At 43.8% G+C, this 15,288-nt stretch overlaps 1 protein-coding gene across 17 annotated transcripts in view; it reads left to right on the forward strand.

Annotated features, from left to right (window-relative positions):
* INPP4A (inositol polyphosphate-4-phosphatase type I A) overlaps positions 1-15,288 on the forward strand; it is a 198,048-nt gene that overhangs the window by 148,293 nt on the left and 34,467 nt on the right. For 13 of the 17 annotated variants that reach the window (XM_074991839.1, XM_074991868.1, XM_074991882.1 and 10 more), the window contains 5 exons: positions 3,651-3,755; positions 4,675-4,783; positions 9,329-9,346; positions 12,307-12,490; positions 14,514-14,732. In XM_074991839.1, the coding sequence (XP_074847940.1) occupies positions 3,651-3,755; positions 4,675-4,783; positions 9,329-9,346; positions 12,307-12,490; positions 14,514-14,732 (635 nt within the window). The remainder of the gene's footprint in view (positions 1-3,650; positions 3,756-4,674; positions 4,784-9,328; positions 9,347-12,306; positions 12,491-14,513; positions 14,733-15,288) is intronic. The other 4 variants (XM_074991847.1, XM_074991876.1, XM_074991888.1 and 1 more) reach the window with 1 other exon arrangement.

Here is a 15,288-nt window from a genome sequence, read left to right on the forward strand (position 1 = left end):
AGCCCCCTGCACCCAGACCTACCAGCTAAGCCCCACTTCCCTGCACCCAAACTCCTGCACCAAGGTCCACCCCAACCTTGCACACAGACCACCCATTGTTAGGCACCCCCCCATTGACCTCTTGTCCCACAGAATCCCGCCTCCCTGTACCTGGAGCACCCAAATTGGCCCCACACACCTCGATCCTCACCCCAATGAGCCCCAGCCAGCTGCATCCAGACTCCCACGCTAGCAAGTCCAAATCCCTTAGCACCAGACCACCCGCCACCCCACATCTCCCACCACCTTCACCTGGATCCCCTGTAGAGTTCCATTGCCTCTGAACCTGGAACTCACCCCCTCGATAAACCCCTGAGCATTCAAATCCCACACACACAGACCCACTACTGAGTTGCCCACACCCATATTAGCCTATACAGAACCCTCTCACCCATACCCAGATCCTTACGCACTTGGATTCTTCTGGGCTCAGCTTGTCTGCCTGCTCCTGGTACACTTTGTACAGACTATTTCTTGGCAGAACATAGCCCTAACTCTGCATCAGGGTGGGTGGCAGCTTCACCAATGAGTTTGTGTTCCAGGCAGTAGGGGAGGGCTGCAGGGTGATCTCTCACTTCTGTGCAGCCAGTGTCCTGGAGCTTTTACATGTGTTTATTGGCAAATAAAATTTTGCAGAATTTTGAAATATTATGAACAAAAGTTGCACATTTTGGCAAAGAATTCCCTCAGGATTTTTGTGTACATGTATGGGTGTGCACACTCTACAAAGTCTGATGTGCTGGTTCAGCTAAAGAAAAATAAATTGGAGGTGACTTTTTATAGGTAAAGAACTGTCTTCAGAAAGCCCCAGTACATTCTAACTTCTTACATCAGACGTGGCCAACCAGTTGCGGACTAAGAGCCATGTGGACAGAGTGAAAGAGACACGCATTCTTTCTTGCTATAAAATAAATATGTAATACATGGCTCAAGGCCCTCTCCCAGAGCCCGGACCCCGCCGGATCCTCTCCCCTGCTCTAACCCAATCCTCCTCCCCTTCTCCAGGACCAGGCATTCCCAGCTCTCTGCTATTACCCATTTCCCTTCCCCTCCTCCAGCGCCAGACAATCCCAGCCCCTTTTCAAACTTCACCACCAGCACTGCCTCCGTGCTCTTCTCACAGCAAGTGCTGGGGCATGTGCAGAGAGCGGCAGATGGCTCTCCTGGCATGCGACTCTGGGAAGGAGCCACATTTCATTTCTCAAAGAGCTATGGGTTGACCACCCCGTCTTACATTAATAATAATTTTAGAACTTTTACTATAGCTATACATTTATTATTATTATTAGATTTAGGTTTTAGTTTTTATTTCAAGAATCCCCAAATCTTTGATAGATGTTCAGTGTTGTTTTCTGTACGTAGATCTCTTTAAAGTATTATGGAAATTACTTGATTTCTGTGTTTTTGTCTTTTATATGTTTGTGTGCATAATTCTTTCAAAAGCTTAAGAAGAATAAACAGGAAATTTTAAAACTGACTGAGTTATGCCCAGATGGAGGAATGATGTAACTTTATTCATCCTATTATTCCAGCAGCTTTTCATTGAGAAATAATTAGGGAAATAATTGGGTATATTTTGTTCAATTTTGTACTTTTCTTACTATGTACTCATGATGTGACGTGTTATTCTATACCCCTAACTCCTATTAACATCAATGGAAGGGGATGGGGTGCAGTCATAATTCAAGAGCACTGTTGTAACAGGCAGTGTCTTCCCTCACGGTGAAATTCCCCATGCACAAAGGGTCAGAGTAAAGGTCTAGGCATCACGTAAGTCCTATTTTCAAAGTTACGTGGGACGTGCTGTGAGTGGTACGTAGGCTTTGTGCTGGCCTCCCTGGACTGGGGAAGAACGTCGCCTTGAAAGCACAGAACAGCAGCGACCAGTGCGAGGAAGTATGATATTCATGTGATGTTCCAGTTCAGAAGACTGACCAGTCCATGAGAGTAAAGTTAGACCCTGGGAAGGCAGGACTGAAAGTTTCAGTGTGCTGAAACACTAACATTGCAGTGTGTATCCCACGTTAGGTTGTTGGAATGGCAAGCATGTGTGCGACTGACGGTATATTACAGTGTTAATTACTGAGCACAGAACTGGTATAGGTCTGTGCATAATGGAGCAATGATCTGTAGTAAACATTAAATTCATCTGTAGCTGTGACACTGTGCCATATTTACCTTTTTGTCTAAGGCGGGAGATTTCAAACTTCATTGTACAGTGATCCCCTTCTGACAAAAAAAAGTTACTACCTGACCCCGGGATGGGAGACTGAAGCCTGAGCCCCACCACCCACGGGTGGGGAGGAGGGAGAGGCTTAAGACCTGCAGACCTGTTGGTGAGGCCCAAGCTCTCTGGCTTCATATTTGGCCTTGGCGGCAGGGTTCAGGCTTTGGCTTCGAGCCCCAGGAAGTCTGACAACCCTGGCAACCCCATTAAAAAGGGGTTCTGACCCACAGTTTGAGAACCAGGGATCTAAGCCCTAGTTCTAGCAAAGCATGAGAAACTTTCTGTTGAAGTCAGTGGAACATTCCCTATGCTTAAGGTCAAGTGCGTGCTTAGGAGCTTTGCTGGATTGAGTCCAGGGATCTGCTACAGTAAGAGAAAACAATAGTCCCATGAAAACAAGAAGTCGTCCTGTGGCACCTTATAGGCTAACAGATATTTTGGAGTGCTCACATCCCTCGTTAAACGAGTACTTTACTTACGAGTACTCGCTAAAACAAGGGACACATATACCTACCTTTGTTCACTAGATGAGTGAACTCCCCCCCCAGCTAATACAAGCCTTACCCCCACCCTGCAGACCTAACCCGCTGCAGCCTAAACCCCCTGCCAGCCCTGCAGACCCAACCCGCAGCAACCTGAAACCCCCACCCTCCCCACGGACCAACCTGCAGCAGCCTCAACGCCCCCGTTGGCTCCACAGCCCCAGCCTGCCTCAGCCTGAACTCCCCGCCCTCCCCACAGACCCAACCCTCCACAGCCTGAACTCCCTCCGCCCACCTGACAGCCCCAACCCGCAGCAGCCTGAACCCTCCTGCCCTCCCTGTGGCCCCAACCTGCAGCAGCCTGAAAACCCCACCCCCACCCTATGGACCCAACCCACAGCAGCCTGAACCTCCCCGCCCTCCCCATGGATCGAACCCGCCATCAGGTTTTAACCCTCCCTTCCGCTCATGGCCCCAAACTGCCCCCAGCCTTTAACTGTCCCCACCCCCCACCCACAACTCCAAGGTTCACTTACCTTTCAGAAGCAGTGCCACATGCTGCCACTCGCTTGCCGAGCTAGGAGACCTAGGAACCAATCCGAGACTTTTACGTGTATTGTAATGGTAATTTAGTTCCCTATTACGAGTTTTCAACTATGAGCAGAAATTTGGGAACCAGTTGTGCTGTTATAGCGAGGGATGAGTGTATAAGCTTTTGTGGGCACTTGTTGCTAGCAGTATGTGCCTTGTGAACAGAAAACTAAAATCTTACTTCCCACTAAGGTGCCACAAGTGTTGCAAATAGCCTTAATCCACACTTGTAGGAGTTTTGACACTGACAGCTGGTCATGGTTTATAGGGCAGCTGTTATAGAATAAATATTTTTCTGCTGCATTCCTCAGGCCCTTCATTTAAAGCAAGTAGCTTGAAAGCTGATAAAAAATTGGAATTTGTGCCCACAAATTTACACATACAGAGAATGAGAGTCCAGGATGATGCGGGATCAGGTACTTCTCTCTCTTTTTTCTCTCTCTCTCTTGTGTGGGTATAGGTATGGGTAGGCATTATTCTCTTTTTTGGGTTTCCACCATCCACAGTAATGTTTCCCCTAAACCAGTGCAGCTTCTGTGCAGTATTAACAATACTTAACATTTTAATAGCAGCTACCACCCTTAGATCCTAAAGCTCTTCAGTAGAGTATGTATCATTACCCCTGTTTTATAGATGACAAAAGCAAAGAGTAAATGAGCTTGTCCAAGGTCATGTAGCACATCAGCATCAGAGCTAGGGGACCGAACCAAAGTTTTTCACCTTCCTTCCCTGTGCTGTACCTAGTGCATTAAGCTGTTGGATCCCCTTTGGTTTTAGGAGCGACCAGCAGCTTTTCCGTTTGTTACAACATTAGAGGCTTTCCCTGTTTTGTTTTGTGTATTTAGTTTAGTTGCATTGTAAAGTGTTGTGTGCACAGCACAGCCCGGGTGTAAAAAAAGATGTTAACTTGTTTAGATTGACCTTGAGTCTTCGTAAATAGCTTAATTTTCTCCTTTCATTTGATGTTCAGCCCCATCCAGCTGTTGACCTATAGCTGCCTTGTGTACCCTCCACTTAGAAGGGATCGTAGGCTGCAGTATCAAGGTTAATCCTCCTTCATCTCCCAGAACTTGAATAGTTTTGTTTGTAGGTCTTCCAAAACAAGTATTGTGTCCATGGTTCAAAAGGTTTTTTTTTTTTACTTTGTATTACATGGCAGCTTCTCAAGATCACTAGCACAACTCCATACTTTTTTTAACATTCAAAATTGTTCTGAAGACTTCTGTCTTTGGCAGGAGTATTTGAGAAGTTGACTTTCAGTAGTTTGAATTTCTAAAGATTCACCCAAAGTAAAAATCATGAACTTTCCTCTGTAAGCACTTTTTGTCCATCCAGATCAGAATTACGACATAGTAACCATAGGAGCACCAGCAGCTCACTGCCAAGGCTTTAAATCGGGGGGTCTACGGAAAAAGCTGCATAAATTTGAAGAGGCAAAAAAACAGTAAGTAGAAACGTTGTTATAAAACTCATCACCTGCCTTTTCCTGATCTCCTGGCTCTGTAAAATCATCACATTTCCTGTTTTTGTTGCACCTTCATTTGGAATTTCCACCAAATACTGTGAAGATTATTCCTTTTTTTTTAAGAATGGGGAAAAAAACACATTTTTCCAATTTTTCCCATCGTTTACCAATTGTTGCTTTTCAGAGTATTTTTTGTGGAGTATGTAATATTACTGGACAGTTACTTATCAAAACTGAACAGCTTACATGTTGGATTTGGTTTGGTTGAGTTTAAATTCTATGTGGTTGAGCGGGTAAAAAATATAACTGGAAATCTCTTTAGATATGTTACATTTGATACTTTCACTCTCTTTAACTTGCTTCCTTAGCACATCTGGGAAGCATTTTTCTAGACCAGTCAAAGTAAATGTTGTCCTGGGCTATATCCTAATGTATGACTGTAGTTACCTGAAGAGCTGAAATTGGCATTACTTTAATTTACCTTCTGAAGTCAGGTAGAAGTCGGCTAAACTAATCTTCTTAGCCTCTGTCTCTTACTAATCCTAAAACCACAAATTGCTTAGATATCCTTCTACATGGGAACCATCCATCTCTGATCCTTCCCCTGGAGCTTCAGAGCTCTCAGCAAGGACAGATTAATTGACTGGTTCTACCCGCAAGGCACCAGCAGCTCCTCAAGGGGAAGTTTCCCAGATTTAGTTATGGGGCCGGTTGGTCCAGGTTTCTCTATACTGCCCCAGGGTCTTTTTTTGCTGCTGACTTATTAATTGGTCTCCATCCACATTAAAATAAAAACATTAGGCCAGATTGTGCCCGCAATAAATGTCTAGAGAGGAACCTCTGTACACTGATTGATTGCCTTCTTTCTGCCCTGCAGTGGGGCTCATTCCCCTATATGACACTATGTGCCACTCCTTTCCCCTGCCGGCTCCTATCCTACTGTGGCTTGGGCGGGGGGGCATTCATACCTTTGAAATGCTGGACCCAAAGGCAATTGCCCCCTGCATCCCCCCATTAGCAGGTTTGAATTGGGCAGCTAGACCGTGCCAGTGCCGCAGGGCCCACACTGTAATTTTTATCCTGCTAGCTGGAGTACAACTAGCAGGTGTCTTTTCTACCCAGGCTGGGAGACACTGTCCCATCTGCAGTGCAGACACAGCCAAAGAGCTTACAAGAGACAGATACCACAACTCTGGGCTGCATTATTTTTACTGTAGATTCCCCCTTCAGAGCTACAGGAGCAGCAGCAGCAGCAGCCCAGGGGAAACTTCAGCAGTGCAGCTGCACAGAGCTGGAAGGCAGCTTGCCTCGGGGTCAGAGCTAGCATGAAGACAGAGAGAGAAGAGATGATTGGGATCCCAACCTCAGTTCAGTATTTTTGGAGGCTACTGAATCGTACCATCCGTGGTGCTAATTTTGATAAAAGATAGGGCCTCCTGCAATGCCAGGGGAAACCTTACAGTCAGACTAGCGTATGTAATCCTACGATATTGAGATCAGTACTAGTAACTGCTTCCTGTAATAGCATCTGACATATGGGATCTGTCAGGATGGGACTAGCAAAGACTATAAATCCAGTACATGAAGCTGAACTTCTTATTGTTGACACCAAAATCTGCAATCAGAAGCATTTACTTACTCTCATCACTGGCCTATCTAAACACCTAAACCACTGGTATATGTTTGCCCATCAAATCTATTCAAAACCTCCACTTCCATCCTACATTTTTCTTCTGGGCTTTCACATAGCTGCACGTCTTCTATTCCTGTGTTGGAAAGTAGCTTTCCTGTTGGCAATGTCATTTGCTAGAAGGTAGTGCAAATTGCAGCTCCTTTCTCTGTTGTCCCTGAGTTTCCTTATTCAGTCTATTCCATATCTCCTATTACAACATTAAAAGGTACCTGCACAATTTGTAATGAGTCCGTCAGCATGTCAAACTAAGAACAAATTATCTGAGGAAACTTTCTCTTCTGACCTCAATTGATACCCCTGATGCAGACCGTATTGGGTGTCACTGGCTTGGGATACTCAAACACAAAATCATATCTCATCCGCCATTCCAAAGGCTGACTTGAAAGCTCTAGGACTGTCCAATCTCTTTGAAGAAACTCAGATGATAGTCTGTCAAACTGAGAATGCAAAAACTTGCAGATGCAGGGCTCCAGTGACCCAAATAATAAGTTTATCACCTGCTTCGGGTTAGCCTATTTGAGCTTTCAAAAAAGAAGACATCCCAGAAAGGGAGTTCTTTTGTAGTAAGTCTTGAGACAATCTCCAAATCATATAAAAGTGACCTGGGACATGTGCTGTACCTCACAAGATAACCTTAACATTTATTTGATCAGAAACATAAGAAAATCAAGTAGGCTTATTGCATTTCATTCTCACTGCTCAGCCAGGCATCACTGTCTTGGAGTGGTCCTTACTCTGTTTGTTTAAGGGCTTGCAAGCAAAATGAAAAAAAGAGGTATCCTGGCACTTGAAAAACCAAAATGCATCGACTCAGAGGAGCTTGGTCTATACAGTAAACCTGCAATTTAACAGACCCCAATTTAATGAACTCTAAGTCCCGGCTTGCCAAGGTCCGTTAACTCGCTGGAGCTGCTGGAACTGGAGGAGCTGACACTGTGTCTGGAGCCACCAGAGCCGGAGGAGTTCCCTAGTGCACCTTGCAAAGTGCCTCCAGTCCTGCAGATTTGGATTTAACAGATTTTTGGCATTAATGGACACCCCTTTCACCCATTAGTCCATTAAATCGAGGGTTTACTGTATGTACAGTTCAGGCACCCCTTTGTAAACCTAATGTATAAAACCAGAACCGTAAAATAGTTCGTAAAGCAAGCACAGGGCTTCATCTTTGAGAAAGAAGCCAGAATATTGTGATTAAAAAAAAATCAGTAACAATAAGTATCTCCACTCTGGTAAATGCAAAAAAAAAAAAAAAAAAGTATCTGAGGTGTAAGACTGGCCAGACAATCTGCAGTGACAGAGACAGTTGTTATAGCCAGTGTTAGTTCTGTGCACTGTTATAAAGGAGGTAAAGCGAGATGATCATAATCATCCTTTCTGCCCTTAAAACTGAGGTAAGGAACTTACAGCCTAGGGTCAAGATCCATCCTGCAGCTTGCCTGGATCTGACCACTGAGGCTCAGGGCTCCCCACAGCGTCGGGGACCCCATGCTGATGTTGGTCTTCCAGCCCGTTGACACCCCCCACAAGAGCTTGGAGCACCAGCGCTGCCTCCCCATGCCTCATGGTCCTGAGTCAGACAAACAAGGGCCGAATCCCCCCCACAGGCTCTGCCTGGTGTGTGGGGGAGGAAGTGGCTCCACATGTTGCTGCTCTTTCTCCTCCTTGGCTTTTTCCCACTGCTCCGACTGGAGTCGCAGCTAATAGGAGCCGTGGAGTGCAGGGCGGGTAGGGGTGCCTTGAAGCGGCAGGGGATGTGGAGCCATGTGCATCCCTGGGGAGCTGTGCAGGTAAACGCGCCCCCCCCCGCCGCCATCGCCCAGACGCCGCCTCCCACACTGTTCCTGCACTCCTCTCCCATCTCACTCTCCAACCCACTCCTGCACCGTATCACCCTTCCGGCCCTCCCAACCACCAGCCTTCTCTGGCACCCTCCCTGCTGCTCATATCCCACACACTAGGCCCGCTTCCTGGCAGCCCCCCACCACATCCTGAACCCCTCATTTTTGAGCCCACAAAACTACTAGCCCTGGCTCCCCCTTGGCTCTGGGGCAAGTGTGCAAGGGGAATAAGGGAAGTGTCTTTTTTCTTCTTCCCAGTCGGGCCACGTCAGTGCGTAGTCTCGGGGGAGGTTATTTGGTTTTTTGGGTGTGAGGAGTTGCTTCTCAGTTGTGTGTGGTCCCAACTGATTTTTCTGGGGGTGAATGGCTCCTGACCAAAAATAGGTTCCCCACCACTGCCTTAAAATATATGTACGAGTCTCTGAATGTCATTAGGCCATGAGTGTTACTAACAAGATCCCATTATTTGGATGTCTTATCATGTTATATTAAAATCCATAGAGCATGCTTTGGTAACTAAATAAAATTATTTGAGAGTCTGATCTCTTCTCATTTACATGCAAGTCTCATTAGCATTTGTAGGGATGATGTGCTCAAAAGGGGAGACTATATCCCTTTATTGATAGCTATGAAAAAGAAGTGGGTAATCAGAAGTCTCTTTTGTATGGACTTCTTTGATGCCATATGAACCAGAATAGCTGAATTTAGTAATACTACCTTTCTCATCTGTGTTTTGTACAAATGACTTTTACTGTTTCTACTTGATGACGAGTGTTCCTTGTACACGTACAGCACCTAAAGAGAATAGAACATATTTTCCTGTGCTTTTGCAGTATGTGTGTATTTTGCTTACAAGTTAAATCATATGTACATGCCTTGTTGAAAATATTAAGCAGTTTAAAATATTTTCCCAAGCTTATGTTGCTTTGTTTTCTGCTTTCAGTATTTGCAAACAACCTGCTAATTTTATTTTGGTTTTGTTTTGTTTTTTAGCAGTTATGAGGAATGTTGGTGAGTTTTCTGTTTCTGAGAGTTCGTGGAGAGAATTTTATTTTCTTTTGGGATGTGGCAAACATTGGTGTATTTTAAAGTGTGCGGATTTTGTTAATGTTGTGTATCATAACACCATTAATTATGCTTTGTGACCTGTAGCTGCTTAGTAGAACATGATATATGAATTAATTTATCTTTCCAACTGCAACTTTTATTTTGTAATGAACAGCTAACTTCATTCCTCTCTCTGATTTTATGAAGTCAGGAGACTTCGCAAATTAGAGTAATACGATGTGTTCTTCTGTTACTTCTAGTGAAAAATAGATAACAGAGAGGAAGAGAGGCAGCTACACAAAACAGTTCCTGAACTGGTTTTTAAACCTCTGACATCTACTGAAAAAGAGAACACATAAACTTTAAGACTTTTTATGATGTCACAATGGGCCTGGTTTACAATTTTGAAATTTCCCTCTGCATTTAAACACTTATTCTTAACCTTTATGCAGTTTTCCCCCACTTAATTTTATTCCTACTTTGTTCAGTGCTGTCAGAGAGCAAGTAAAAAGTTCATCAGTGGTTTGATGTTGAAGAAGTGCTTCTGCCCAGAGCTAAAGTATTTTGAGTTGATTTGCTGATTATTATTCACTATGACTGTACTTCTTATGGCCTGAGTTGAAGTGCATTAAAGTCAATGGAAAGACTCTCATTGTCTGCTGGGCTTTGGATCAGGCCTGCAGAGTAGACTATATGTATCTTCTGAAAGCACAACAGAATGCAAATTCTTTCTTTATAACTTTACACATCTAGGGATGCCTGGTCTGTGGGTTTTTTCTCTTGAATTTTGAGGGGAAAGCTCTGTTAAGCATATAATACAGCTTACTTATGCAGAATGACAGCTGTTCATTTGAAAGAGTGATTGCAGATTGGAAAGTGAATACATGTGAACTTCATACCATAATAGTTTCTTTCCTCTGACCATCTCAGGAAATGTATTTATTTTTAAATGAGAGTCTAATCTGACCACATTGCATGGCCTTCTTGTGGAATACATCAGCTTTCTGCATGTTAACCCTTCTATAGTGGAAAGAAATGACTAAGAGGAATTGTCAGCAATAACACTGGACACCGTGGAATAGGTTGAATCAAAATTCAGTAAAAGTCCTTAAAAAACTGATCTGTTTCACGTGTGCATAGGAGTGTAAGGAATCTGATCCCCTCCTGTTCCCCACAGAAGGGTGTGTGACCAGAGGAACATAGCATGATGCCTATTTCAGGAGTTAATTTTTCATTACAGCCTTCAAGTATGGTAATTGCCCTTTTAGAGGAGATCAAATTGGATAATCATAATCATCCAGTCTGGCCTTAATATATGTTTGTCTGTGAAAATGCCTTCAGACTGGCTTCTGGGACAATTGTTTTTTAACCGTGCCCCATGAGAGGCACCTGCATTATCCTGTAGGCACTCTCTGTAAGTGAAGGTACATGCCTCTGGTTTCCTTGCAAAAGTTTATAAAAATGAAGATATATTTCCAGGCGGAGGCTTTCCTCCCACCACTCTTCTCCCAAAACATGAGAATTCAGACTCATCAGAGATGGTGATTTGGGACAATTGCACCTGGAAAATTAGGCTCTCTATTGTGCTCAGCATGGCTGTGTCCACCAAACCATGGGTATGTACATTAACAATAGGTATTTTCATGTCTAGTGGCTACCATGAAGTCATTAGTTACATGAAGAAATGAGTGCAAGGAGAAATGAATGAGTGTGTCAGTTTAACACTTCATCCAGAATAGGAAAATGGTAGCTACAGCCTGAGCAGAGACAAATGCAATAAAACATCTGCATTTGGTCCATGTCAGCTGACTCCAACTGGAGCCTTGTGAGTTCCTAGACCTCAGGCACCAGCCTGAGCCTAAACCTCTACACTGCATTTTTATAGCCCCACAGCCCAAGTTTCATGATAGAGATGTTTTCACCGGTACAGGTCAAATCTTTCTAATCCAGAGTGGGCTCTTCTGGTAACAGCCGTAATCCGCATGATTCTAGTTATCTGGATGGCCACTTATGGTTGGTATGGCCAAGTTTCCTGTGGTCTCATCAAGTTTGTTTACAGCCACCAGTCCTGGCACTCAATGTTCTGTGCTGTTATTTAGCTGTAATTTACACCTAAATGTCTTGTAAGAGGCCAGTAAGCAGTGGAAGTGCTGGTAATGTGCTAGACTATATTGACCTCCCATAGTCTGGCAAATTCTCTCCTCTGGCACTGGTCAGGTCCTCAGGGTGCTGGATTAGAGAGGTTCAGCCCGTATAACAATTTCAGATAGAGGTGTGACTTTTTCCCCCAAAATACTTGCAGTGGGTCAGTCCTAAGAAGGATGCAGTTACACTGATATAAAGATGGATTTTACTGGTATAGTCAGTTGTTGTTCTCTCCTGGGAATACGCTATACTGGTGTCAGTACTTTGAAGTAAGGATAACTGTGTGCACATTAGAGTGGGTTATACAGCTTTAACTTCTCATGCCACTAAGGAGATACGGCTGTGTGCAGACAAGGCCAAAATTCCTAACCGGGGAAGGAGGTATCAGATGAAGCTGTGTAAAATGTCTGTGTAAAATTTTGGGAAGAAGGAGAGAGTGCGGCAAGCAAGCTGAGGAACCTGGATCTGTCTCTGTTGGCAAAATTTGTCATACACGTTCTCCTCAGAAAATTGTCCCTCCTTATGTGATCTGTGAGCAGAGCCGTTAAGCATAAGTAATTAGTAATTCTGCCTCTGAATGTTTTCATTAAATACAGAGGTGTTCAGGTATACGTGTCCTTGCTTGTGTAATTGCCCATTGGTCTTCCACGGTTAATTGCGTGGTAAATTTTGCGTAGGTAAATTTTGTTGTCTGCAATTCCTTTTCTGGCATGAAGATCTGTGACTAGAGTGTTTGCATCTTCTGACAGATTGTCTTTAAATTGTTTCTTCTTTTTCAGCACTTCAACAAGTTCCCAGTCTATAATATACATACCACAGGATATTGTTAGAGCAAAGGAGATTATTGCACAAATCAACACCCTGAAAACTCAAGTCAGTTACTATGCTGAAAGGCTCTCGAGAGCTGCCAAGGATAGATCAGCTAATGGCCTTGAAAGAACACTTGCTATTTTGGCAGATAAGGTAGGAAAGCAACAAAAAACAAATCATTAATTAAAGTGAAGTGAGACGTTCTGAAGCATAAGCGCTCTGAAAGGGGCTGCTCTTGTGGTCCCAGCCTACCCCAGTTGAAAGAAAAATCCAGGTGGGATTTTTGAATTTGACACAATTTATTCAGGTTTTCTCTTATCTTCCACTCACTCCTGCCTCCGATGGACAGAGTGGTGAGGACTGAGAGAGTGCAGTGACACCTAGTGACTTCCTTCCCCCAGCTTATTGAATCATCTCTGCCACGTGTCCAGACCACAAGAGCCCAGAGATTAAAATCCTAAATTCACTTTCTTACTCGTGTTTTTATAACTGCTGTCCGGTTCGTTGAGATCATTTCTGAATAAGCCGTCGTGCAAGAGGACCCTGAAGGAACTGGAGCACCACAGTGTCTTCCTTAAAGTTTCATTCAAATAAGAAATACTAAAGACATGAACTTGGAGCAAATTGTAGTGGTGCTGTTCAATTAACACTCCTGTAAAAATGGACTGAGCAGGCAATCAGAATAAAAATTATTCACGGGGACAAAACAAATACGGTCATATAGAGCTCTTCTGTTGTCGTATGATGAAATCTAAGAAGGCATAGCCAATAAATAAGTAGCACCCTATCGCAGAGAATGCATTCAAGAGTCAGTTTACTGTCTACAAACGTGGGGTGCCTGTATACTTTCCCATACCGCAAAAATGCCTGTGATAAAAGTAAAATGCCAGTTAATAATGTGCTTGTACGTAGTATACGTTTGACCTCTGGATTTGCTGATGCTGGATAATGTTAAGGCACATAATTTAATAAGTTATTTCTTAAATAGGTGAATAACAATAGTATCTGAAGTTATGTTATCTAGGAGAAAAGTAGCTCAGGATACATCTGTACCAGGGATCAGCAACCTTTCCAAGGCAGAGTGCTGAAATTTGATGTTTGGACCTCTATGTTTGGTTGGAATGCCAGTGATACTTTTTAAAGTCACGAACAGTCCTCCTTGCAACAGCTTCGTTAATATATACATTAAGATGCAGAGTTTTGCCATTAGGTGGTGGTTGGTAGCATTAGCTGGTCTTTTGTTACTCCACAGGCGGCATGGTTGGAGCCAGCTCCCAGCTGCGTGGGGGAAGGGGGCGGGGCTGAGCTCCCACCTCACATGCTGATGAAAATGGGCTCATGTGTCACTCTTGGCATCCGAGCCAGGGTTTGCTAACCCCTAGTTTAGATTCACAATAAGATCAACACGGTGGCAGATGTAGTGTGCCTAGCCAAGGACATGCTAAATTAAACAGTATTGTCGCCGCTGTCAAACCTGGTACTCCTGGCAGTCTTGAGAAGTAAGGGAAGCTGAGAGGAGACTTTCTCCTGCTGACGTCCCAGTGTGTGGATGATGGCAAAAATCGATTTTTAGATAAGTCAACTCCAGCTAGGGCATTTTTATAGCTGGATTTGCATATCTAAAATCAACCATATCTCCTAGTATAGACCTGGCCTCAGCAATCTTCATGCCTCAGGGCTTAAATACGTTATTTACCAGAATAAGGAAGATGTTCCCCCGGATGATACAGTATTGCACAGGGAGATGGTTGTTTTTTGCCTTCCTCTGAAGTGTCTCTCATTAGCCATTGACAGAGGCAGGATACTGTTTTAAACTAAATGGAACATTGACATACCAGAGGAGAGCAATTTCTGTGAACTGTATAAAGGTGCCTGAGAATTGTTTAAAGACTTCTTCACTTACCAGAAAATGAAGTGCTGGTTCAAAGTAGAGGCACTAGGAACTGTAGGTATTGACTGAATATTCAGCACGTGTCATCCTAAAATGTTAGTATGTGTTTTTTGAAAATTGCCCTTCACCTTTTTCCTTCCTATGTATCCTTTTAAGGTCCTGCCACACAACAAGCAGCACAAATTTGAAATAAGGGTAGCTTTTTTTTTTTTCTTAGATCAAAAATAAGAATGTAAGGATTTAAAAGTGAAAATTTATTCAGTGTCTGTTTCCTATCATTTTTAGACACGGCAGCTTGTCACTGTCTGTGATTGCAAGTTATTGGCAAGTTCAATACATGGATTAAATGCTGCAAGGCCAGATTACATAGCTTCAAAGGCATCTCCAACCTCTGGAGAGGGGGAACAAGTGATGCTAAGGAATGACCAAGACACCCTTGTGGCAAGATGGACAGGGAGAAATAGCCGCTCTTCTCTGCAGGTGGACTGGCATGAAGAGGAATGGGTAGGTTTGCTGAATGGAGGGAGGAAGCTTGCTGATGTTATTTCTTTTTTTCCCTTTTAATATCCCTCCATTCCCTAGCCCTATGCCTCTTACAACGTGGCTGGTCACAGGTATCTGTAAGTTCTTATTTTGAAGCACATCCCTGCCTGCTTTAGGTCTGGCCTACACTTATGTGAATGTGGATGTGACGCTCAGGTGTGTTAAAAATCCACACCCCTGTGTGCCCCTCTACATTTTAAGTGTAGATGCAATTTGAATGACAAAAGAATGCTTCACTTGATCTAACCACTCTAGCTTAGGGAGGTGGGGTTCTTAGAGTGATGGGAAAATGCTTCCGTCACTATAAACGGCATCACACTGTGACGAATGGTGCCATAGCTGTGCTACTGTCATCCCCACAATGAAGACGTGTTATTAATTGTCCAGAGTGGTTGCAGATAAGTATCTTGAAGGGCTCCTTCCATCCTCTTTTTCTGCCCTTTGATCAGCAGGAGCTGGAAGCAGGCACTGAAGAATTAGCCTGACTCTTTTAACTAATAGCAGAGGCAGACCAGGC

Source organism: Carettochelys insculpta, chromosome 1, assembly GCF_033958435.1.
Source record: "Carettochelys insculpta isolate YL-2023 chromosome 1, ASM3395843v1, whole genome shotgun sequence".
In the NCBI taxonomy this organism is placed as follows: Eukaryota; Metazoa; Chordata; order Testudines; family Carettochelyidae; genus Carettochelys; species Carettochelys insculpta.